Source organism: Notolabrus celidotus, chromosome 16, assembly GCF_009762535.1.
Source record: "Notolabrus celidotus isolate fNotCel1 chromosome 16, fNotCel1.pri, whole genome shotgun sequence".
Classification (NCBI taxonomy): domain Eukaryota; kingdom Metazoa; phylum Chordata; class Actinopteri; order Labriformes; family Labridae; genus Notolabrus; species Notolabrus celidotus.
This window is the reverse complement of record NC_048287.1, coordinates 25796640-25821841: the sequence shown is the minus strand read 5'-3', so window position 1 is coordinate 25821841 and position 25202 is coordinate 25796640. Positions and strand designations below refer to the sequence as shown.

The window sequence follows — 25202 nt, the reverse complement described above, 5'->3', positions numbered from 1 at the left end:
CATGGATTGTTGAAAAAGGGAAGAGACCCTAAAATGGTGAAGTCTCCATCTGGTGAATATTTAACTCCTTCACTTAAAGCACTGATGAGCTCATAATGATTGTTCTGTTGTGTCTTCCAGGGTAATATGCAGTTTGAGAGTGACGGAGAGAACGTTCAGATCCTGGGGCTTGAAGCTGTTGATCACATAGCTGAGCTGGCAGACACAGACTCGGAGAGCGTTGGAAAGAGCCTGCTGTACCGCACCGTGGCCACCGGGGGCGGCGAGGTCATCGAGAAGGGGCACACGGAGCAGGAGGCGTGCTTTGGACGGGACGCTTTCGCCAAGGTGCTGTTGAGAAATAGCTCATCAGAATCAAATTCATGCTTTGTGTAGCTGATAAATTGTTCAGCTTGTTAACATCATCTCTATAACATGCTTCTTTTTATCCCATTTCCACAGTTGTCACATCATTTTCATGTCTTGCCCACTCTCTTATATCCTCCCTGCAGGCTCTATACGAGAGACTCTTCGGCTGGATTGTAAGCCGCATCAACAGCGTCATAGAAGTTAAAGACTACAACCCGATGCTTCATGGGAAAAACACAGTCATTGGTGTGCTGGACATCTACGGCTTTGAGATCTTTGACAACAACAGGTGGGTGTGTCCATATTGTGAAACCTGCTGTATCTGTGTTTACATGGAAAAAAATGAGTCACTGTTTCGGATGTTGCTCAAGTGTTTGTTCCTCTGTTGTCCGGCAGCTTTGAGCAGTTCTGCATCAACTACTGCAACGAGAAGCTGCAGCAGCTATTCATCGAACTCATCCTCAGACAGGAGCAAGGCGAATACCAGAGGGAGGGCATCACCTGGCAACATGTGAGGGACACACAAATGAAAACACATGTATGAGAGATGCTGTCACACAGAGGGATACACTTCAAATCAGCTGATGCTCTGCATCTATGCAATAAATAGTTCATATAGTGTGGTGATAAGTAAGTCAATAGATGGGTGTGTTTCTATCCTTCAAGAAAGCTGCTCAAAAATGGACGTGTGTGAAATCCTTTGCCTACGTATTCAGACTCAGACTCAATCAAACTTTATTTGTAAAGCACTTTTCATACAACAATATTTTAACATAAAGTGCTGTGAACAAAAATAATAATAGTAGTAATAAAATAGAATCAATTAAAAATAAAAATAACGCTATCATGACATTTTAATGAGGAAACACTGGAGGTAAAATAAGATGTTAAAACTCAAGACAGGGAATTAAACTCACCAAAATAAAATTAATAAATTAGATAATAAAACATTAAAAGATTAAACAAGTGAAAGAAACTAAGATGCTACACAACAGTTGAATACAGAAAAATAAAATATTTGAAGAAAGAAAATATTAAAATGCTGAGATGTAATCCAAAAAAATAAGTGGAATAAAATGATAAGAACAAATTAATAACTAAATAAGTAGTTAAATAATCCACAATTAATTAAAAATAGATACATAAATAAATAGATAAAGTGAATAAATTGTAAATATGTATCTATCATAATTTAAGATAAGACAGTATATGACATTTTAAAATAGACTAAAATTTGAACTAGACAATAAGTAAATAAGATAAGATAGAATAAGACTATAATAAGTGTCCTTTGAAAGTGCATGCTTCTGCACACACCAAAAAGCCATCCTGAAGTGCGCCTGTCATTTGATAACATGGTCCAGATTTTCCCCTCTTCATTGGAAGTGTATCATGTAACATTTTTTACACTTCAATGTTTAAAAACGACTAGACCGATTTCTTATACTTTGGTGAGTTGACCACTCAAGTGAGGAACAGACACCCTCTGGGGAGGACCCATCTGAACCCAGAGGACCATTAAATTCTCTTTCTTTGGGTGGTGATGTAATGTGGAGTTTGTGGTGAGTATTTTTGTCTCTTGTTGCAAATTTACGGTACTCAAGATCGATGTCGGATCACCTCGGCCTTGCTTGACAGTTTGATCTGAGATTTAACCCGGGTGTGTCTCGCTGTATGGATAATCTCTCCTGCTTTCGACAAGAAATTAAGAGAGTCCAACGGCTTGCAATCGTCATCACACGTAGTCTGACTTTTCATTACCTTAACAGAAATGTTTCAACCAATGTTCAAACCCAGAACTTCCTTGATCTTTATCATAGGTACCCTGCGTTTCATTATTTTGCATGCCTGTGACACTTCACCTGATATGTGGGACTCAGAGGAAGCAAAGTGTCACATTAGCTGATGTCACTTGTGGCGGTTCTGTTAGAATGACATGAACAAAGGAGAACACATTTCATTAAACATAATAGAAAGTAAAGCTTTACAACATTTATTCCCCTCTCAACATGTGTTCTGCCTCAGTTATTTCACACAAAACATCCCTGGCTTGCCAGTGAAGACAGCAACTCTCATGCTACATCACAACACCAATAAACAGTCTCGGTATGGATAACTTTGAGACGCCATAATGTCTTTAAACATCTTCATTTTTGTTTTTCCAGATCGATTACTTCAACAACCAGATCATCGTGGATCTCGTGGAGCAGCCGCACAAAGGAATCATCTCCATCCTGGATGAGGCTTGTCTCACTGTGGGTAAAGTCACAGACAAGGTCTGCCTGGACAGCATGGACACCAAACTGGCCCAACACCCCCACTACACTTCTCGCAAGGTGAGACCGGACCTCATTTTCACTTGTCAGGCTTCATCTCTGCTCCTCGTGTTGAGATTCAGATCAATGTTCTCTCAGTTTTTAAGCAGAGAAAAAATAGTTAGATTGGAAAAATAGGTTTTGTCCAGTAGAAGGAGGATGGAGAGGTTGCATATCATGATGGATCTATATGAGGAGCAATAATGACAGTTGAGGGCCAAAACAAAAATACGAGAAAACGGTTCATCTCCTGTTTTCGCTCTCTTTCCTCTCCTCTCTGTTCTCATGAAATGTAGTAAGGGGAGGTAGAGCGTACAGCCTAATGCGTCAAGGGGTGAACTCTAGCACAAACAGGCTTCTCGCCCTGGCTCAGGCATCCCTATCCTCTTTCCAACATCTCTCCAAATACTTTTCTTTTTGTTTATTATCTTGTTTCTCTCTGTTTTGGTCTGTGGTATGGTGGGTGCTAACATGGAAGGGGTGGTCTTGGGATTCCTGAAACTGTTGTGCCTCCCAGAGGTGTGGTAGGCCTAACTTGATGACCCTGGTGATATGCTTGCTCTTGCTGCCCATCTATCTTGGGTGCACGGGGAGGTTTGGGCCGTATAGTAGCTTAAAGAACTTATTGTAAGGGTGTACGTTGTTGGGTTTCTTCTCCGGGTGCTAATCATGGCATTAGAGCAGAGGCACCATGTTGTGTTTATTTGAAATTAAAAGCTAGATTTAAAAGGTCTCTGAAACTGTGGTCATAACTTAGTCAGTACAAAGTGATGGTGTGCAAAACAGCAAAGAGAGAACAACAGAAGTGATCATGTGCTATTTTCACCCAAACTGAAGCCGCTTGAGTTTCCCTTCGGAGGAGCGTGACATAAACGATTGTAAACCTAAAGAGGAGATGTTCTGTGCTTGTAATCGTTGCAGGTTGAATTTAGAAAACACGCAAGCAGGAAACCAGTGAAGCCGGTTTCATGTGGCTTTAGTTCATGTTTTATGCATAAAGTTCAGTGAGCTTTCATGAATTCACTGAAACCAGATAAATCCTAAACAGCTGGGATTTGACTGAAGAGGCAGTTTGAAAGGTTGACTTCTGTTGGATTTGCTTCACGTGTCACTGTGAATGTTGTTGTTTTGTTATGTAATGATCAGGACGGAGATATGTTCAGAAATCTGTGATGATGTTACTGATGTGCTCTAACAGCAAAAAGAGTACATAATGGGATTATATACTCTGAAATGTCTTACATTTTCAAACAGCTCTGAGAGGTTCATATTGTGGTTTGATTTTTGACTGAAAATCAATGAGCTAGATCAAAGTGTCCATTTAACTTCTCTCACTTGCTATAACAGGTTGTTTTTGATGTTGCAGACAATAGAGGGCATAGCTTCTACTTTTCAGACAACCACTTAAACTGTCCTCTTTGTAAACATTTAATAACGAGACCCTCTTCTCATCTCCAGCTCAGCCCCACAGACAAAACCATGGACTTCCAGAAACAATTCAGAATTCGCCACTATGCAGGAGATGTAACGTAAGTTGCTCACGCATTTATAATCTTTTTTTTTTTTTTTAAGTTATATGTTTGGGGCTTTTTACACCTTTATTGATAGGGGGAGAGGACAGTATACAGTGCAGGAAAATGGGAGAGAGTGGGGCAACTACATGCGGGAAAGGAGCCGCAGGCTGGATTTGAACCCTGGCTGCTCGCTACATGGGTGCTTATACTCTTTAACGTGGTGAAAAAAAGTGACAGGATGTTGTGCTGAGTTTATCAGTGTAAGTCACATAATCCTGTTCAGAGTTTATAACCGTGGCAGCAATGGGCAAATTTACAGGAATTATTGAATCATTAATAGTAAAAAGGTTGTACTGATGTTTGAAATAAGGATGTTATGAAGCGACTTATTGACAAAAAAAAAAAAAAAAAAAAAAATTCGGACTAACTGACTTTGATCAAAGTAAGAGCACAGTCAGAAAACAGTCAAATTAAAGCATGATACATTTAACATGGATAAACACAAGATCACAGAGTTTGCAGGTGGGTGTGGGTAAAGTTAGCAGAGCTAGCACCACAAGCTTTGAGCCTTCCTTGCAGGTTAACTTCCACATGCTTGTGCTAGTGATGCATTGCTTTGATCGCTAACTGAAACTGTAGCCCTGGCAAGTGAGCTACAGCATAGACAGTTTGTGATTGGCATTTTGGACTCACAATAATAATATTAACAACTTGTTTAACCAACAAATAATTCTGCTGCACACTAGCAAAGGTGACAAAGTTCAATCTGTCACAAGTTGATAATTCACAAAGCGTGTGACAGAACTGTGATTTTATTATCACACCTCAAATTAAATTCAGAGACTTTGAAATGCAGGATTTGGCGCTGCAATTTAAAAAACAAATCTAGTCACTCACTTATTCATTCTGCTCCAGCATTCTCCAAACACTGAATCCAAACCACAGGATTCACTGACTGTATTGCTGTTCCTACGATTAAGCAGAGAAATGTAGATTTATACACTGGGTGTTTGGCACGTGTGCGGACGACTCGTGGAGCAACGTGATTTGTAGGTTGCATGTATGTACAGTACAATTTGTTTATGTAAAATTACATGAAGTGAACATAAAATGCAATCACTAATCTGCACAGCCAGGCGTGCAGAGTCAACCGTGTTCAACACATGAGGCATTATAGAGGCAGGAGGATGAAGCGCTGTCATCTGTGTTGATCTGTAGATGCCTGTAAAACAAAACAGATTTTAACTGAAGATGCACGGAGCAATTCAAGGAGAATCAAACGTATCATGAATCACATGTAACACTTTAAACTGATGTATACATGTTTTCATCTGATTCTGCAAGCAGAGTAATTATTATTTGTGTCAGTGGCGGTTTGTTTTGGTTGACTCTCAGACTACAGATGAGTTTGTTCAGCCTCCTCCTCCTTCGCTGCTCCACTCCCTTAATGTGTTCTTTGGATTTAAACGTCACAGTGGGCAGATGAGGCCCGGGGCCAGCAGTCACCCGCCATGGCTTCGGTTCCAGAAGATCCCCCCCGCTCACGTGTACTGCCCTCAATCTAGAGAGGGGAAGGACGTTAATATGTCAAGGGAACACGATAGGAGGAGGAGGGATGCAGCCAGCTGATGAGTCTATTTTGGCTCTGTTGGATGTTAGCCGCAGCGGTAACCAGAGAGAACTAGAGTAGGGTTTATTGAGTTTCTTTGACTCGGGGAAATCCAGGCTAACGCGATGTTAAACACCCACGGAAACACAGAGCAATTTCATCCTTCTCTGAAGCTTGAGATAGCTCACACAGACAATCATTTAATTGTGCTTTCTCATTAAGTGCCCTCTCATCATCAAAGCTCTGTAGTGGAGGAAGTTTTCAGATCTTTTTCTTACAGCAAGAATTCCTCATTTCAATAAAAGTCCTGCCCAAGAAAATAACACTCATAGAGGAAATATATCACGCAAAAAGATGCCAGTAGAGTCAGGAAAATGGGCTTAAAGTGGCAAAAGTAATCACAAGTAATTAGATTTTTACTGATGCACTAATGTGGATTATAACAGACTTTTCTTAAGATCATCTCACTGATTGTAATGTAGGTGTTGGACACAGTGATACATAGCACGCCACAAAACAAGCCTGTTTTTACATTTTCCCCACCAAAGATTCACAATGAGGGATGCTTTTGACTGTTCAAAGACAGCAGGATGAGAGTTTTTCATTGCACTATTTATAGTTAGCACTCTGTCCACAAGGGGGCACCTTAATCAACTCAAACCAAAAGTCTCTCACTGGAGTTTTAAATGAAATGTGTGTTTTGGTTTCTGGATCAGGCGAGACGTTGATATCACGGCTCCAAAATTAGCACCAGTGCAAGTTGTCGGCTCCCGTGTCAGGGGGGTATTTTGGCTTCACTTTTGTACGGTGGGAGGAGTTGGAGATAGACATAGACACATAGACAGTCACCAACCATTACACATAGTGCTTTGATATGTATATAGTTACATTTTAACTCAGCTGCAGCGATTTATTGATTAGTTTATGCTAATTAAATGAACTTTGTGTGTTGAATACTTCCTATGAAGCACTTAAAATGTCACTTCTGCTATCATGAGGCACTTTTATGTTACAACAGAGCATAATTTATTTGTTTTGGTAAAGTATCAAGGCAAAGAAAAGGAAAAATTATCTGATTCCAGCTCCTTAGATTTTAGAAAAACATGGTATCTTTACTTCTCCTCATGAAAAGATGGATAAATCAGAGGGCTGGAATAAAGTATGTCCGAATCTGATTCTGATAATCTTCAGGGAGCATTTGACAACACGCGTCTCCATACCTGAATTCCATGAATAACACATCTGATAGATGAATGGAGAAAACCCTCCACACATGAATCAACAATGAAGTAATTGTGAGTTGCGGCTGTAAGCTGCACCTCTGGCGGCGTTATTGTGACGGGCTGGATAAGAGCATGTGTGACAGACCTGCAGAGGTCCTGACAGATGGCTCTGCGTGTCTCTGTCACCCTGCTTCAGCTCCTCTCTGAGCCTCGTCTGGGTCTCTCCCGCTGAGCTGTCACCCCTCGTACATTACTTCCTGCTGACGCTGACCCCCCATCATCCCCCTGTCACATCCCACCTCATCTGAGTCTATCCTCGCTCCGGCTAAATATACCCTCGCCTCACCGAGCCGCCACTATTGCAAGCTTTGACCTACTTCACTCCCTCTTCCTCCTCCTCCTCCTCCTCCTTCCTCATCCTGTTTCCTCTTTTTGAAACTCCTCCTTTTGTTCTGCAACCCTCACCTGGTTTACTTTGCTATACACTTTTTAATTCCCTGTTGTGTTTCAGTTTGCACATGCAGCACTTTGAGCAGCCGTAATATAAATCTTACTCTCTTACTGCACAACTTTGTTCTGCAGATTTCTTTGTCGCCTGACTCTCTCTCTCTCTCTTTCTCTCTCGGTGTGTGTATTCCCTTTAACCTTGTGTAAAACAGCCCTCTCCTTGCACCAGCCCTGACCTTCATACTTAAATATACTTTCCTCTCCATCATCCTCCTGCCTCTGGAGGGCTGCTGTCTTTATCTCTGCATGTCCTCTCCCGTCCCAGCACTCTCCTGTCCCGTCCTGTCCTTGTAAATGACTGTTGTGCCTTGTTATTGTGTGTTCTCACAACTCTCTCTCTGTCACTTTCACACTCTGTCTCTCCTCGCCGAGCTTTTCCGGGATCTGGTCAGGTGTTTTTTTTGGATGCCTGTGAGCCAAAGGGGACACATCTGTCATAGCCCTGCCTCTGCGTCTTTGCCTCCAGATGTGACAGCCCGGGACACGAACAGGGCCATGCAGACGACATGTGACGTGCTGCTTGTTTGTGGTCGTGTTTGTGTGTTTGTTAGAGAGGGAGGGGTGACAGGGAGAGTATTCAGAAGAGAGGTCTCTGTGGGCTCGAGTGTGAGCTACTGCAGTGGTGAGAACTTACCAGGTACATTTGCTCTAGTGTTGTTTTTCATTCCATGTTGTAAGTGCACTTTTTGAAAACATATTGAGTAAAGCAAAACTAACTTCAGTTATTTAAGCATAAAGCTTCTTGAAACTCTTAACATAATTACCTTGGCAATACTTCCATCAAAGTTAACCTCATGCCTCTTTGGGAGTTGCTAAGACAGTGAACAGTTTTACTTTTCAATCCTTCTTTTGCCTGTTTTTAATCACTCCACTCTCCACCATAAATCCCCTTTTTGTCCTTTTTAAAATAAACAATTGGTTTAATCAAAACAGGAAGTAAAGTAACATATGGTTTCATGCAGTAAAAAAAGGTAAACTAAAAGCATCACAAAGAACATTTATAGTAGGCAATCCCATTATTAAAGCTAGAATATAACTGGTTTACTTCAGAAAATATCAAACTTTTCCCAACTCTTACAACTTAAATCACTTTCCAGATAATGAAAGATAAACGTATAAAACAAAATATGTTTGTATGTTTGTTTTCAACCTTTTAGTTGTAACCTAAGCTGTTACAAGTTAAACCATGAAGTGATTTCTGCCTCAACTTTCTTACATGGCTTTGACTTTAGAACAGATGATGCATTTTTGTGAACAACCATTGACTGCGCGTTTCCACCTTCCTCTGTTGTGGAAAAAAAAGGCCAAAATAACTCAAGTGATGGACTCTGACATCTTGCACTGTTGATGTTTTTGGAACCAGAGTCTGTGCAGTAGGGCCACCGTGATGATGTCATTAACTTACCGATAAACGGCAAAATTCTTGCACAGTCGACGGCATACTGAATCTGTTTGAAGCTGATACTCACAATCACAGAAAGTTAGATGTCTCTTGTGTTAGCGTGTGATATGCTGTCACTTGCTTTTCCCACTCTACTCTGCTAAACCCGTACAGAACCCTGTAAGAGCAGCAACAGAGCAGTGAAACGTGACATTTTACCCTTTTTATGGCGATTAATAAGTAATGATGGTTAAACTTCACTGAAAAATGAATGTTGGACAGCTGGAAAAAGACTGTCATGAAAAACTGAGAAAAAAAATATCCAATATGTACAATTTTTACCCATATCCCATCTTTTTATTTGAAGAACACTGGCTTTATCTGTTCTGCAGCCAGTCTATAGGGGAGCTTCAAATATTTTTGGCTTCACTTTTGGGAAGTTGCCTAGATGTCCATCTTTTTATGCTTTGCTAACAACCAAAATGGCCCTGTTGATGTTTGGAGTACTGAAACCTCTGGTATTAAACGATCACTTGAGACATGATAAGAGTTAGCTACCAAATCATGGCATTCCAAACACCATGGGTAATATACTGAAGATAGATGCCATATGAATTACATTTTAGAGCCAGTTACTTAGCCTTGCAGTACAACGCTTTGTCACACACCTGTTGTTCTGATTGGTTCTCAGGTAGCGATAGAAGTGTGAGAGATATTTTGGTTTTCTTCCCAATCATGCCACTTGAAATGATAAAAACCAAAGACTCCATACTAATTTGTCTTTGTGAATTGGTCTGGATGATTTGGGGCTAATTGAAGTTTGACTGAAAATACCTTTGGGATGTAGGTAAAGCAAGAGCACAGGAACATCCATCCTGACCGTGGTAGTATATATGAACACCTACAACTGTGATACATCGCTCCACTGTCAAAACTATATCCCTCAGCCAATCTATCGGTCACATCAAGGCAAAGTAAATCATGTTTGATAGTCCTCTTTTTTAAACTATGGTATGGTAGATGTTGTTAATGTACATTAGTCACAATTAAATGGAATCTGTACTTGACGCTGATCCCCTCAGTAAATTAAGGATATACAAAATGATACTTCACAAAAGTGCATCTCATCTCTCACTGTCATAGACGACACAACTCTTTATGAAGTACTCAAAACTTTAATCAGCTATAATAGCAAAATGCTGAATATGCAATTCTCTCTCAGTCTTATCAGTTCAATAATCAGATATATAACAATACATGACTCACAGTGTCTATTTATCTGTCTGAACCTCAGCCAAGTCCAGCTGCTTTTTGCATTCAACTCAAATCGTACGATGAGGACTTCTACTTTTGACATTTTGAGTATATTGAAGCGATAATCCTCCAACATTAAGCGTGATTTGGAATGCATTTCTGAAGCAAAGCATCCACACTGTGCAAGTTTTTATTACATTATGAGGGAGTCAGGAGAGGCAGAGGTTTATTTGAGGCAACACTTACACCACAGCAGGCTCTCACCCCGGAGCTGGACGGCTTATGTAAGAGAGCCTCACTGAGCGCCTGTGACCTCCCACTGATACCTCACCAAAACCAACCCAGCCATGCTAATAAATGCAGACCGCTCAGTTTGTACATGTTTGTTTTTGTCTTTCTGACCGTGTTCCTAATTTGTAAATGGACTAAGCAGCATGACTGTAGCTCTGATCCTCTGGCCTGAAGACTGTGAATCATTTTAGGAAGACAATGGAGTCCGTTACAGAAAGGATAGTGACCCTTTTAGTGTCAGACATTTACTATATAAACTGTTACCTTCATGTGATTTTAACATCTGTAATCTTTTCTGACTCTACTTTCACCAAATGACTCTTGATTGTTGTCACTTTGTCTGTGTCCGAATCTTACAGATATTCCGTCGAGGGATTTTTGGACAAAAACAAGGACATGCTTTTCCAAGATTTCAAGCGTCTCATGTACAACAGGTGCCAAAAACAGCATTTCAACAACATGATAGATTTGACTCTTCAAGTAACTGGGTTTGGTGTAAAAATAAGTTTCATCCTCACCCTGTTTGCACACGACTCCCGAGCTAACATACTTAATTATGCCCTTTCATCGCTCTTTTGCCCCTTTTCTTGCTCCTGCGTCTCTCTGATGAAGTGCCAACCCAGTCCTGAAGGAGATGTGGCCAGATGGTCAGCTGAGCATCACCGAGGTCACCAAGCGGCCTCAGACTGCAGCCACGCTCTTTAAGAACTCCATTGTGGCCCTGGTGGATAAACTGGCCTGCAAGGTCAGTGATTTCAGTTTAACGCTGACTCCCTCCTTGTGTCCCGCTCACCTCTGGGGGCAGCTGTTAATGGCTTCTGCAGTTTTAGATTAAAGATGCCAAGTCTGACATCTCTCATTCTATCTTATTCTGAGTTTTTTAATTAAGGTATCTAATTTTGAATTAATATCAAACTTGATATAAAGTTAAGAAAAGAAACATAGTGACTAAGTTCTGCTAAGCTTGTTAGCTTGTTTGTGGCAGTCAAACATGTTAGTCTCTAAGGATGAATCTTTGCTGTAGAAAACATAAACAAAGCCTTGTTGTGCAAAGTGCCACTCAGCCTACGGCAACAATTTCAGGCATCAAAAATAACTTTACAAGAATAGTCAATCTATGCTCATGGTCTCTCTTGTAGCTCATAAAGAGGCCTCAGAATTCATGTTAGTCTGATTCATAACCAGCTAGTAGCTCCTTACACAGACTTAAAGCAAAAGCTGAGTCTAATATGTGTCATGATTAATTTCAGCTTCACTCTTTTTTTGTTTGGTGAAATAATAACTGCAACCAAGAAGCAAAGATGATGTTTCTTTACAATATACATTTTATAGTTAAATAAAGCTTGGTAAATAAAGTTATAGCTTCAGCTAAAGGTGTATAGTGCTCTTACCAGCTAGCTAACATTATATATAAAGTTAGCTCTCTTGCAATAACTTTTAAGTTAGCTAAACAGTCACACCAAAGCCAGTAAAGGACTTGGTTAGTTCTATTGCTGCATTTTTGCTCATAGCTTAATGTACCTAAACTAGCGATGTAATTAACTAGTTGCTAGACACATAAAACATATAAACATAAAATAGAACAAAAGGGAACAAGTAAGAAGCAATGTGCGCGAGGTGTAACAAAGTATGTGTGTATGTAAGTATGCATGTAAGTAAAGTCTGAAGTGATCAGCAGGAGCAACAGTCAACTAAAATCTGTTGAGGTTTTAGCTTGAAGGTTGGGAGTGGAGTCAAAGTTGGAAGTTTGAGGGTGTTTTGTAAGTTATTCCAGTCGTTAGCTGACATGTTTGAAAATGACATTTAAATGTTAATGACATGTTCCAGATGACGATAATATCAGTAAGTGTAGCTTAGCTTTTTTACAAGCTAAGTGTTATATTAAAAATCAGTATTTTGCTTAATGTGTCGTGTTCGATGAATTCTTTGTATGATTGATAGATTCTACTTAGACAGTCATGACAGCCTCATTCAGTAGAGTAGAATAAAAAACTATTTTGAAGATTTGTTGACATGGATCATTTTAGCAGTTAAGTTAGCTAGGTTAGCAGCGTGGAGCTCTGCTTCATATTTATGTTCTTTTTCAAGCTTTATTGTTTCATTAATATATGAAAAGATTTTGTACATAGTTAAATTAATGTTAGAATGTTTAAAAACTGTAATGTTATTAAATATTAATTTTATTTATACATTTCTTTAATTAAAAATTGTATCATTTAAATATTGTATAGTCTTGTACTTAATACTTTTTGTTAAATATATATATTTTAATTTCATTTTTAATCTATATTCATTTTAATATTAATTAATTAATAAAAAAAACATTATTATTTTATCCTGGTATGTTCTTGATTTCGTGATCATATATCATGTCGAAGTTAATATGGAACAACAGTGTACTTCATGCCTTCCTTCATGTCTGCATTACCGTCATCCTCAGGAGGATGCTCTTCACCCGTTGGGTCTCTGTTTGTCCCCATAAAACCTGCTTGAGTCACAGGATATTCGAAGACTGCAGTGTGTCTGTGCCATGTCTTCTTTTCTGGTGATGTTTGTCACCAGGCATGACCAGAAATATGCAGCGAGAAGCCGTATGCAGATGTACAGCAGGAACATGTATGAATAGCAGTGTGCTCCTTTTTTTGGAACAGCAAGCTTCTTTGCTTGTCCTCATCCTGTCTGACTGCATGTAGAGCTGGGTGGGTGATGAGGAGGAAGGTGATGGTGGACCACAAAATGTGCTTCTCACCTCTCCTGGCCTCATCTCACTGTCTGAAGTCTGACATTTCCTGCTGTTATTTTGGGATGGCCTGCTGTCAAGCTGTTGTAGCATCTCATCTCAGAGTGGTTGAGGTAAAATTAAAAGAAACTCCCTTGGCAACGGTTTTTCCTTTCCTTCATGTCACGTTGAAAGAGCGGATGTTTCCTTCCACTGCAGCACAGACACACCTGTGCCCAGTCGGCCCACCTCATCTGCTCCCAACCCCCCACTACCTGATTCCTCTTTTAATCTCTGCTGAGCTGAGTTGAGATTGGGGGCACACATGCGCATGCATCATTGATATGATGAACAACAGCGTGGAGAAGCGCTCAAAAAGTGCTAACTCAGTTCCATCTTGTTCATCTTTCATGAACGGAGAGTGAAATACGGGGAAACACAGCTGCCTCTGCTCTGGGAGAGGGTGTCATGCCCCTCAGAGAACCCTGGCAAGTTGCGGACATCCAGGCATAACACCACACAGGAGGCTTTGACATCTTTAAAGCTGTGATATGATGTTAAATGTGCTGTAAATAAGTTGATGTGGGCTGAGGCTCAGCTGTTAACTGAAGCTGCAGTAGAAAGATGAGGGTTTGATTGGGGTCAGTGAACTCGGTTTGCTAGCTTCGCAGCTTGTCTGGGGCTGTTTCATAGTCTCCAGGCTGGATGTGGTTTATTTACTTGCTCAGTGATGAACACATCAGTGATTAGGGTTATGATGAAAACATGCTAAAATAATCAGTGAAAATTAAAGTTTTTGCAGGTGAGAGAACAAGAGCGTTATAAAAAATATGATCCCAATCAGAGAAACACTGAGACAGTCCAAGTGCTGAGTTATGTAACACTGCTTCAGTGCTATGGCGCTCATTTGACTGTACTCTGGGGTGTTTCCTTGCATCCATATTTTCATTTTTCTGCATCACTGTGTATTTTTCTCTGTACATTGATTTACAGGCTAATTACAGTGATGCTATAATCTTCTACTAAATGATCCCTGCAGGGAAGTCCAGCAGAATATTCAACAGTAAATAAAAACAGGCATATGCTTCTCTCTCAGATCTCTCTTTCACTCCAGAAGCCTCTACACTACATTAAAGTCAGCTGAAGAGTTACCTTCTCTCTTTTGTCTTTCAGGAGCCGTACTATGTGCGATGCATAAAACCTAACGAGATGAAATCTCCCGTGCTGTTCGACGACGCTCGCTGCCAGCACCAGGTGGCTTACCTGGGCCTGCTGGAGAATGTGATGGTGCGCAGGGCAGGGTTCGCCTACAGGCAGCCCTACAATCGCTTCCTGCAGCGGTAAGGGAACATGATGTACTCGATGAGGCAAGACTCCTCCCGCGTTTCAGCTCCTCTGTGAGAATTTGAGAAAAAATCTCTTTGTGGTACTTTGGGAGTTCAGTGCGACACCTGGGGTGTGAAACGTACCGGATTATATCAAGTACTAAAGCAGCTGCTAGGATGATGACATTTGACCCAAAATGAATAAATGAATGAGTTTCTTTAGTTTAATTTGACATTTTTTCCTTTAAACCCTTAAAGACTAGAGAAAAATAGAGCAACCTGTATCATTTTCTTTCAGAGTTAACTACATCATCTTCTGTTAGGATGGTTGTTGTTTCCAAAGAAGGCTGAGACTTCAACTTCACTTATTCAATGAAAGATTTCTCCATAGATTTTCGATAATGTGATGCTGCAGGGTCCCTTAAATGGGTAAAGGTCCAAAAACCTTGGTACTAGATTCCCTATAATGCACTTAATTAAAACCTTCACATAATCCTTTTTGTCTTCTTCTAATATAATCACCTATACACTGGTATCTGGTGGAGTTGTCATTACCTGGAAAACACTGAAACATAATGCTGATGACTCATGCTGCTCTCTGGGTGGTATGAGTCATATGTCTCTCCCCATGGTACAAAAGACCTCTAACCAGGCCGGCACCATTGATCGTACCTTTGTGTTTGAATGTTTGGAGTTTCAGGCCAACTGGCTGCAGGAAACAGCAATCGAGTCCTGGCCTAGTTTACTGTTCTTAAAGGAAAAGCATACATTTCAAATCAGATAGTTCTATACGAGCTACTTCAGTGCTCGTCACTTTATTAGTCATCTGCATGCACCCAGTTTTTAATGTAGGGTGTGTAAGTTTCCCCTATGCTGAGGCAAAGATAACTTGTGACGCTTTTATAGTATCCTGAAATATGAAACACTTCCCCAAGCAGAATAACGTCTGTGCAGGTCTGCAGACATCCAGGTCATGCTTATTCAAAGCTTATCAGAATTAGAAATACTTTATTTATCCCGGGGGGGAATTCAGTCATTACAGTTGCTCCTATATGCAATAAGTAAGAATATCAAATAATATTACTAGGAGAAAGTAATTAATAAGATATAAATACAAATACAATGAAAAAAATGATAAAAAAGTATGTACGGAAGACAAAATAAGCTATGTAGAAAATAAATGGTTGAAGGCCCGGAGATCAGGAAGAGGGCACTCTGGTGGTCTGTCTGGAGTCTGACTATGGCAGCGTTGAAAACGTTGGACGCCGTTCTCGGGTTAACTTTAGCTGTTGTCTCAGCAAGTTTAATTTCATAGCATGTCAGTTTTCCAACCTGAGCCTGATGTCAGAGGGAAATGGGCGACAGAAATCCTGCAAAGAGCTCCTCTGGATTACCTGGTTTCTTCTCACTTCTCCTATCTGTGTACAGGTATAAGATGACTTGTGAGTACACCTGGCCGAACCACCTGATGGCCACGGACAGAGAGGCCGTGGAGGCCATCGTCACTCAGCACGGCTTCCAAGACGACGTGGCGTACGGACACACCAAGCTGTTTGTCCGAACGCCGCGCTCTCTATACAGTCTGGAACAGGAGAGAGCCGCTCTCATCCCCATCCTGGTGCTTTTCCTGCAGAAGGTCAGACACATCAGGATGAGTGTGACTGTAATATTTATCACTTCAAGTGCTGTTAGTATTCACCTGCAGCCTCGGCGTGATGCGAAATCTTAAATGTCAGATCTCAAAGGCTGTTTTCTGATGTCATGCCTGGATTTTGATAAGGATGTATTGATCCGTCAGCGTGATTCATCGACACACAGATCTAATTTAATGTCACAAGGAGCTCGGATCATGTGATCACAGTTAATCAGGAACAACCTTATCTCCTCTAGTTACACACTCAGGCCTCTGGGTTTCAGAGTGGAGATTGCAGTTTGCCTCAGCTTCATGAATATCTGGCTCCTGGTTATGTTTGACTGAAATTCATCTGCCAGCTTGAATCCTAATTTCCTGTAACAATAATTGGGATAATTAATGAGATCCAGAGCACAGTCACATTAAAGTCAATTACCTCTCTAACTCAATGAAACACCCTCTCCTTCCTCTTTCTCCTGACCTACTTTGATGACTCTGCAGAGAAGTCTGACTCTATAACTGGAACACAAGTTTGTCTGCAGCTCACTGGTTCTCTCTCTCTCTCTCTCTCTCTCTCTCTCTCTCTCTCTCTCTCTCTCTCTCTCTCTCTCTCTCTCTCTCTCTCTCTCTCTCTCTCTCTCTCTCTTTCCTTCTCTCTTTCGCTGAGAACCCACAGGTGTGGCGTGGGGCTTTAGCTCGCATGAGGTGCCAAAGGATGAGGGCCATATATGCCATCATGGGCTGCTACAAGCGCTACAAGGTGAAATCCCACTTCTGGGAAGTGGAGCGGAGATTTGCTAATGTGCGAAACATGACCGACTACGGCAAGAGCGTGGAATGGCCGACCCCGCCTGCAGCGCTGTCCCAGTTTCATAACATCACAGTCATGCTGCATCGCAGGTCAGATCCCAAATAATGAAAGTCATTCATTATAAAAATAACTGTCTGAAATATTCATTTTTAACATGAAGTTATCGATACAAAGCCAGTTGTATTGAACAAGCCAAAGTCAGCCTTGAATAAGAAAAAAACACACATTCATATATTGAAGACAGAGACAGCTCATTTCTAGCTTTTTTCTCATATTGATTTTAAACTGGGTCATATTTAGATTCATTTTTTCCCTGACTTTTCTGTCTGATGTCATCTCTATCTTGTCAATCAATCAGTCTTTATTTATATAGAGCCAAATCACAACACATGTTATCCCAAGACGCTTCAAAAACATGGCAGGTCTAGACCGTTCTCAGTTATATTATTAAAAAAGACCCAACATCAAGACAGGATAAGATCCAGTCCCATCTTACAGACAGGACTCAGTCTGATCTCATCTTAATCCACCATGAGCAGAGCACTTTGCAGCATTTAGCAAGTTACAGTGGCAAGGACAAACTTCCTTTAACAGGCAGAAACCTTCAACAGGACCAGACTCATGTTAGACAGACAACTGCTGAGACCGTGATGAGGTTGAAAAGAGGGATAGAGGAGATAAAAAGTGAGAGATGATAGTGGTGAGACGGATAGTAGTAGTTGTAGCAGCTGGAGTCTGGTACGTCCGTAGCAGCAGGCCATCTACAGCAGAGATCAAGAGGAACCTACGAGACAAGGGAGCTCAGGGACTCCAGAGAGGTCTATGGTTAGTAACTTTAATGGGACAGGGAGAGTTAGAGTAAGTGACAGGCAGACAGAGGGGTGAGATAGGATCCCAGTGTGTCAGTGTGGCAGTTCCCCAGGCAGCCTAAGCCTATGGCAGCATAACTAAGAGCTGGTCCAAGCCTGAGCCAGCCCTAACTTTATCAAAAAGGAAAGTTTGAAGCCTACTCTTAAAATTAGAGAGGGTGTCTGCCTCCCGGACCCTGACTGGTAGATGATTCCAATGGAGAGGTGCCTGATAAGTGAAGTCTCGACCTCCCATACTACTTTTAGAGACTTTAGGTATGATGAGCAGACCTGCATGCTGGGAGCGTAGTGTTCTAGAGGGGTAATAAGGCACTATGAGATCTTTAAGATACGATGGTGTCTGACCATTAAGAGCTTTGTAGGTCAGGAGGATTTTGGAATCTATTCCAGATTTAATGGGGAGCCAGTGTAGAGTTGTGTTGAAGTTGAAACTACCAGCTGTAACTCCTGTTAGCAAGATAGCTCAGTAAGCCATGCAGCCAGCTGACTGTGCCCTGTCTGGGAGCTTAAAGGATAGGGCAGGGTCCCCTTAGCAATGTAACAAAGCGAAGTTTAAAGGGGTTTTGTCTCATGTTAGGCTCCTTTTAACCCCATACTGAACCCACTGAATCACTGCTCAGGCTTTCGTTAAGCTGGTGCTGACCTCTAATCCTCACCTGCCTCACGTTTCTTCTGACCCTGCTTGAATATGCAGTTTCTCTGGAGTAGTGGTTTGTACCACTGGGGCATTTTCTGGTGTTGTAAGGAGGCCAGGTTCCAGAAAAGTTTTTTATCCAGTTTTAAAAATGGAAGGGGAGAGATCATTGTTAAACAGAAGATATATTTGATTTTGTTTGATCGGGTCATTGGAGCTCAGAGCCTAGCTGGCTGTTTACCCCAGTTTCCAGTCTTACTCTGACCGTTTACTTTAGTCGCACGGACATCAGAGTGATATTCTTTTCCTCATCCAGCTGATTTGCTTTAAAAACAGCTCCAGAATAACTTGAATTTATTCCTCTGGGTGATTGAGTGAGTTTTTTGATCAACAAGAATGTGTTTTGGCACTTCAGATAAAACCTTTTTTATATATCCCTCACAGACTTGAAGCTTTCCCTCCTACTGCATTGTTTTCTTCTCCACCTTTGATGCATCGCTCCAGACACATGACATGCTGTCTTGTTCTTATCCCTTGTTGTCAGGTGGTGGGCGAGGCAGATCGTGAAGAACATCCCTCCGTCTGACATGCTGGAGGTTCATGCCAAAGTGGCGGCTCTAACTGCTCTGAGCGGAGAGAGGAAAGACTGGGGAGTCACCCGAGCCTGGGAGAGGGACTACCTCGCTAACGTAAGAATCATGTGTGAACAAAACATGAGATAAGTGTAAACTGGGGACACTTAAGTTCTTATTAGGTCTGCACAACTGTCATTTTTATTGGACAGTAATCATTTGCAAAAGCATTTCACAAAGTTCTGGATTCATCACAATTAATAGAAAAAAATGAGCATGCATAAACTCTACCTTTTAGATGGAGGCCTGGATGTAAAGTCTATGCTTCTGTGTTTATGCAGTCAGATCAGGCGATCAGCTAGCCTCAGATCAGTGCTGTAGTCAAACCATCAAACCTTGAGTCTGAGTTGAGTCTTGGGTTCATAGAATTTAAATCCCAAGACACCAAAGAAGAATCCGAGTTGAGTCCAAGTTGAGTCCAAGTTGAGTCCAAGTTGAGTCCAAGTTGAGTCCAAGTTGAGTCCAAGTCTAAATCTAGCCCACATTACCTGTGCCAGAGTCCAAGTTCAAGTCCAAGCCTGGGTCCTATAGGTTGATTCGAGTCGAGCTCCATGACTGGCTTCAGTTCTCCACTTAAGCGGATCCTAAGAGATGAGATATGATTTAAAAAGTTTTACATCATTGAAACAATACATACGATTTGTGGCGCCTCTTAAGATAGTTTTTATTAATAGATAATACTTATAATAATAACAATAATAATAATTTATAGGACTTATGTAGTGCCTTTCTAGATACTCAAAGATGCTTTACATGGTGTGCAAAACAGATAAAGGTATAAGAAGTACAGATCAGAGATAGGGAGGGAGAAGAGGTCACGTGTTGTAGTCTGAGTTCTCCTCTCCTCTCCTCTGAGATTGAATGCGGTCAACTCTAGAGTCTGAGTTCAAGCCAGCTGTGCTCCAGTTTAAGTTGAGGACTTTAGTTTGACTCGAGTCTCAGTCCTGGACTTGCACTGTCTGCAACACAGCCTGCGGTTAACTGGTGCCAAGTTCGAAGTTAAAAACTGTTCTTTGAATTTATTCAGAGTCAGTAAGGACATGTTGCAAAAACAGGAACTATGTAGAAGAAGAAAAACAGTGAGATATAGAACCTGTGAGTTATGTTTGACAAAAGAAACCAGAGGAAATGAAAATAAATATCTTATCAGTTTTCCAAATGAAGCTTTTTTTCCATTTAATTGTGACACTACAGGTATTGTTGCAGACTATGTGGCGATGTGTCACATGAAATATGTGCAGCAGATTACAGCCAGGCTTGAAAATTCAGCTTAGGTCAACTGTACACAAATCAAAAGCTTGCTTTCTTGGTTGTATCACATGGTCTTCACATCAACTGAGACAGAGATAGATGTGATGATCTCTTTGTAACAGGAAAACAAGTTATCAGATAAGACCTGAGTTTGGCTTGATGAAAAAATGGACAATGAGGTCAAAATCTCCAGAAACTGAAGCTTTTCTGTGAATCTGAACTTAAGTCAATACCAAAGGCAGTTAGTCATGAAACTATGTTGTTTTTTTTCATAGCACGTATATTCAACATGCCTTTTTTCTCACTTAATTTGAGTCTTAGACTTTAAATGTTGTTTCACCGTATTTCTTATAACAGACTTTAAAGTTGTATTTTTGGGGCTTTTTGCCTTTATGATAGGACAGCTGAAGAGAGACAGTACATGTGGGGAGTGGAGATGGGGGAAGACATGCAGTGCATGGTGGCGGTCGGGAGTCGAACCGGCAACCTCTGCGATGAGGACTATGACCTCTGTATGTGGGGCGCTTAGACTTCTAGGCCACCAGTGCCCCTTATAATAGACTTTAGAATGAAACAAAGTTTTGTGTTTTATTATTTTTCCCCTCCTAGTTTTCTTGCAACTTGAAGTATTTTTAGGCGCCCTTCACCACAAGAGGACCTCGTTCAGTGAAACACTCCACACAGCGAAACTCCCTTTCCTCTCGCAGCGGTTACTTCAGTGGTTACTTATAAAATCCATTGACCTTATTAGCAGAGCTTTTCTTTTGAATCTATTACACTACACAAGACTTGAATAACCAGCAGTGTTCACAGAAAGTCATCTGTTGTTGTGGATGTACGTGGTGCATGTGACCAGCCCTCACAGTAAACAGCATGACTAAAGGAGGATGGTGCTCGTGAACACAACCCTTCCTTAATGAATCCCACTGTCGGCTCATTTAGCGGCTAATCTAAAGGGTGTTTTGTAGCCAGAGGTTTGAAAGACGCCTTCGGGGGAGTGTGAGCATGACCACCACAGAGTCCTGAGTCACTCCCCTTGTTAGCCTGTCAGACGGCCCGTGACTCGCTGCTCTCCTTCAGGGCTCCGGGTTCACGTGATTGTTGCTAAAGTCACAAAGAGACTTGTAGTTAAGAGCATCTAATGAGCCTGGATTGTGGCTTGTACGTGTCTGACGTGTCTTAGCACAGAAAGGAGGAAAGGAAGGAGAAGAAGGAACAGTGAGACCAATCAGTATGAGTCATATTTTCTCAGAATACAAGATTAAAAGAGTCAACAAGTTTATTCAATATTTCATACTCTGCAAATAAAGCAGGGATGTTGTTGGCGTCTGAGCTCACCACATTAAGTAGTTCAAGAGAGAAAGATGGAAAGAAAAACAAATTAGAATTTTCTCTCTTATACACACAAATCCAAGAGAGTGAAATTCTCTCTCTTACCAGTATTCAACATTCAGCTTCATAATTAATCAAAGCTTTAATGCCTCTTGTGAGCTGCTATCATGTGCAGCTGACTTTCTACAACCTTAAATGTCAGTTTGTATCTGTCATATCATGAGAACATGATCATCTATAAAACATTAAATCAACTTTTATGGCTCCTTCATTCTAGGAAATTGACAAATCTGTTAACTTTCAGTAAGATTTCAGAAGTTTAAACACTAGTATAATCACATTTCTTTATTGTCTTCACGTTTGCTGAGGAGCAAAACAAGAAGTAACTCAGCCTGGCCAAGGATTCTCTTCAACACGCTCTGTCAGCACATCTAAGCAAAGTCCCACTAAAGCTGACTCTGTACTCTTTACTTAGAAGAATTAGTACAACATGTTGGACTTTGGCTTCAGGGATCTGCTAGAGTTACTGTAAATGGTGAAACTATGCATCGTTTGTTAGCATTCATGCACAGTTAAGTTGAGCTACGGTTAAAGCTTGATTAGGCAATTTAATTAGACCACTGTCCCGGACCCAAAGCATCAGACGAGAACTGATTCATTGACTGAAATATGTCTACCTCTGCCACTTTAGGTGGCGATATGCCCATTTCAGATCTGTACTATTGGACCTTCTCTTGTTTGACCTGTTACGCCACTTATCAAGACAAATATCAACAAGTTAGCAAGAGGCCAACTGCTTGTATCTCAAATGGTAAAAACATACAAAACTTTTCAGCCTACCTTTCATATGTACGATACGATAGCTTGTTCCACTTCTGGGTCAAAGCCCAGCGTGCAAACTATGGAGCATGTGCAAAACGCTATGAGTCAGATTGAGGTTTATGCATTCATGCAAGAGAAGAATGATGCATAACTGCATCTACGTGTGTTAGTCCGACTTTAAGAAATTCAACCATGTGCTTATTTCAGTCGAAATAAAATGTTTGCATGTCTTCGAAAGTCTAGTTTAAGTCGGACTAATGCAAGAAATCTTTGATTTACCATCATTAAAACGTACTAATTGACTTCATTGGCTATCAGCATTAAATTTACTACTAATACACAAGGCTAGTGTCTGTTTTCTGAATGAGGATTACCTGGTAGACACTTCACAAATCATGGAAATACACATTGTGACTGTTAGGCCCAAGAAACGGTTCGTATCATCAATTGAAAAGGTTTCTATTCACAACTGTTGACCATCTAAAGATGGACGACACATCTCCTCTTACATCTGTTGTTCAAAAGGGAAGCAAAACACATCTTAAAAATCGGCGCCGCCATCTTGCTCTGGTGGCGTAATTTTGGATCCAGAACAAAACACACATTTAATTCACCAAAGAAATGTCAAGGATCCCTCAGGTCAGTACAGTTTTAACATGGAAGAGGCGATGTGTGTGTGTGAGGAGCTCCTTTTGTTTTGTCTTCACTTTTGGGTTGCTGTCACGTCGTCCATCTTTTTATACAGTCCAAGTGTAAAAAACTGTTACACATGTTATTTTCCAATCTAAAACAGGGTCAGCAGCCTTTTTAAAAGTCTCCATCAGTGGGCTCTAACATGGCAATGTAGTGTGTATAATGTGTGTCAGTGTTACAAAAGGAATCAACATTTAAAGCCTGGATGAAGCCTTAGATAAATAATCATTGAATACTGTAGCTTTAAGGTTTCTGTGTTGATGAAACAGGATGTTGCTACAACCATTAAAAACAGACCAAACTCAGGAAAGGTGACTTTAAGGCCTCATGCTTTTGTATATTGAAATATATTCTGTAAAACATTTTTTTTTGAGTCAAATTTTATTGCATTCACATCTATTAAATCCAAAGTCCTTACTGGTGGTCGCATAAAAGTGAAATAGACTATAACAAGGTTTTTAGATTTCCTCTGAAGCCCCCCCCCCTGTATTTCTAATCAGGCAGTTTAGCTCCAGTATCAGCCCCCCTCCTCCTTCTCAGCATGTCAAACACGGTGTCTGTTAACTGCACCCTGAGGCTCTGAGCTTTGATCTGCTGCTTATAGAATTAAAGCAATAAAAAGGCTTGAAAGAGGCTGCAAGAGGTCACCTAGAGTTTCACGACTAATGATGAGAGTCACTCCTGTACGCCCTGAAATATGTCTGCGAGGTGGCATCAGCTGGCTTCCAGCTATAACGCGATTCTGTCTTTTTCTGCAGGTGCGAGACTGCCCTGAGACCAGCTCCGGCTTCACCCGTGTTTCCAAGGAGCTGAGGAACAAAGACGAGTTCTCTCAAGTCCTCTTCTCTGGCTTCTGTAGAAAGGTACAGTACGGTACAGTGTGTTGGAAAAGAACGCTCTGATCAGAAACCTCTGTTTTGGACAAGGACTTTCTCTCTTTTGCTGCTTCTTTTTAGCTCTGGGATGTTTTTCTCTCTTGCTGTGTTCTCTGTTCCGCCCCCACACACTTTTCTGTCTTTTGTATCAGCTTCTCTTTCATGTTTGCATGTTCCCGGGGTGAACACAGCCCTCTCAGACAGAAATATAAAGAGCAAAATATCAGAGGATTAATCATGAAAGGAATGAACTCCTGCAATTTTCTTAACCTTTTAGATTTGCTTCTGAAAAGAAGTCTCCCTGTTTTGAATCAACTGTAAGGACTAAGCTGAATTGTTATTTTACCTCATGCTGAACTTGCTCTTATCATCTCCCTGTGGATAAAAGTGGCCATATTTCCTTATCAGGGTTTTCAGAGAGAGGGATTCCACTAAACTCTGGGTGCAGTTTAAGCCAAAGTATATCTGAAGATATGTGGGCTTTGATAAAATGAAATGAAACCACCTCTAACGCTTACAAACCCACCAGAGCTTTTATCGTCTCCTCTGAAGTTATCTTCTCTGTTTTGTTTAGCGTATTTCTTGTTTGCTGCTCCACCAGGAAAACCTGTTTTGAATCCAAAATAATAAAAAAGAAAAAGATCCGAGACGCAACTAAAAGGCTCTTTACAGAAAATAGAAAATGTAAGCGCTTCATCCTCTCTCTTTTTCTCTGTCTCTCTCTCTCACTCCCTTCCTCTTCTCTGCTCTCTCAGGTGAATAGATTCAACAAAAGCACAGACCGAGGCCTGCTCGTCACAGACAAGTACGTCTACAAATTAGAGCCAAAGAAACAGAACAAGGTTTTGAAGAGGCTTCCTTTGGACGCGGTAAGTACTCACATGGGAGAACGCATTCATGCACAGACGCACCACCACACTCCAACCTGAACCTTAAAGCTGCAGAGCCACACAGACATCCAGATAAAGACCAGAAATGTCTCATACTCATACGTTACAGCAGAATATTTTCAACCCTAAGAGCAAGCCCTGGGTTTATAATTGTTGTTTTTTTCAACATTAATTCCCCATGCTAACAAAAAGTTACATCCCAAAGCATGATTCCGAAACTCTCAAGGTTAAGGTTGCCAGGATTAGTCGACATTGTTGACAAAAATCAAATACA

The 25202-nt window shown here is 41.0% G+C and overlaps 1 protein-coding gene across 1 annotated transcript in view; it reads left to right on the top strand.

The window, feature by feature from the left end:
- myo1g (myosin IG) overlaps nucleotides 1–25202 on the top strand; it is a 68493-nt gene that overhangs the window by 11878 nt on the left and 31413 nt on the right. Inside the window, exons 9-21 of the mRNA XM_034704543.1 lie at nucleotides 121–327; nucleotides 492–637; nucleotides 745–859; nucleotides 2514–2684; nucleotides 4122–4192; nucleotides 10802–10876; nucleotides 11055–11187; nucleotides 14335–14501; nucleotides 15915–16122; nucleotides 16796–17019; nucleotides 18978–19122; nucleotides 23922–24026; nucleotides 24794–24907. Of these exons, the coding sequence (XP_034560434.1) occupies nucleotides 121–327; nucleotides 492–637; nucleotides 745–859; nucleotides 2514–2684; nucleotides 4122–4192; nucleotides 10802–10876; nucleotides 11055–11187; nucleotides 14335–14501; nucleotides 15915–16122; nucleotides 16796–17019; nucleotides 18978–19122; nucleotides 23922–24026; nucleotides 24794–24907 (1881 nt within the window). The remainder of the gene's footprint in view (nucleotides 1–120; nucleotides 328–491; nucleotides 638–744; nucleotides 860–2513; nucleotides 2685–4121; nucleotides 4193–10801; nucleotides 10877–11054; nucleotides 11188–14334; nucleotides 14502–15914; nucleotides 16123–16795; nucleotides 17020–18977; nucleotides 19123–23921; nucleotides 24027–24793; nucleotides 24908–25202) is intronic.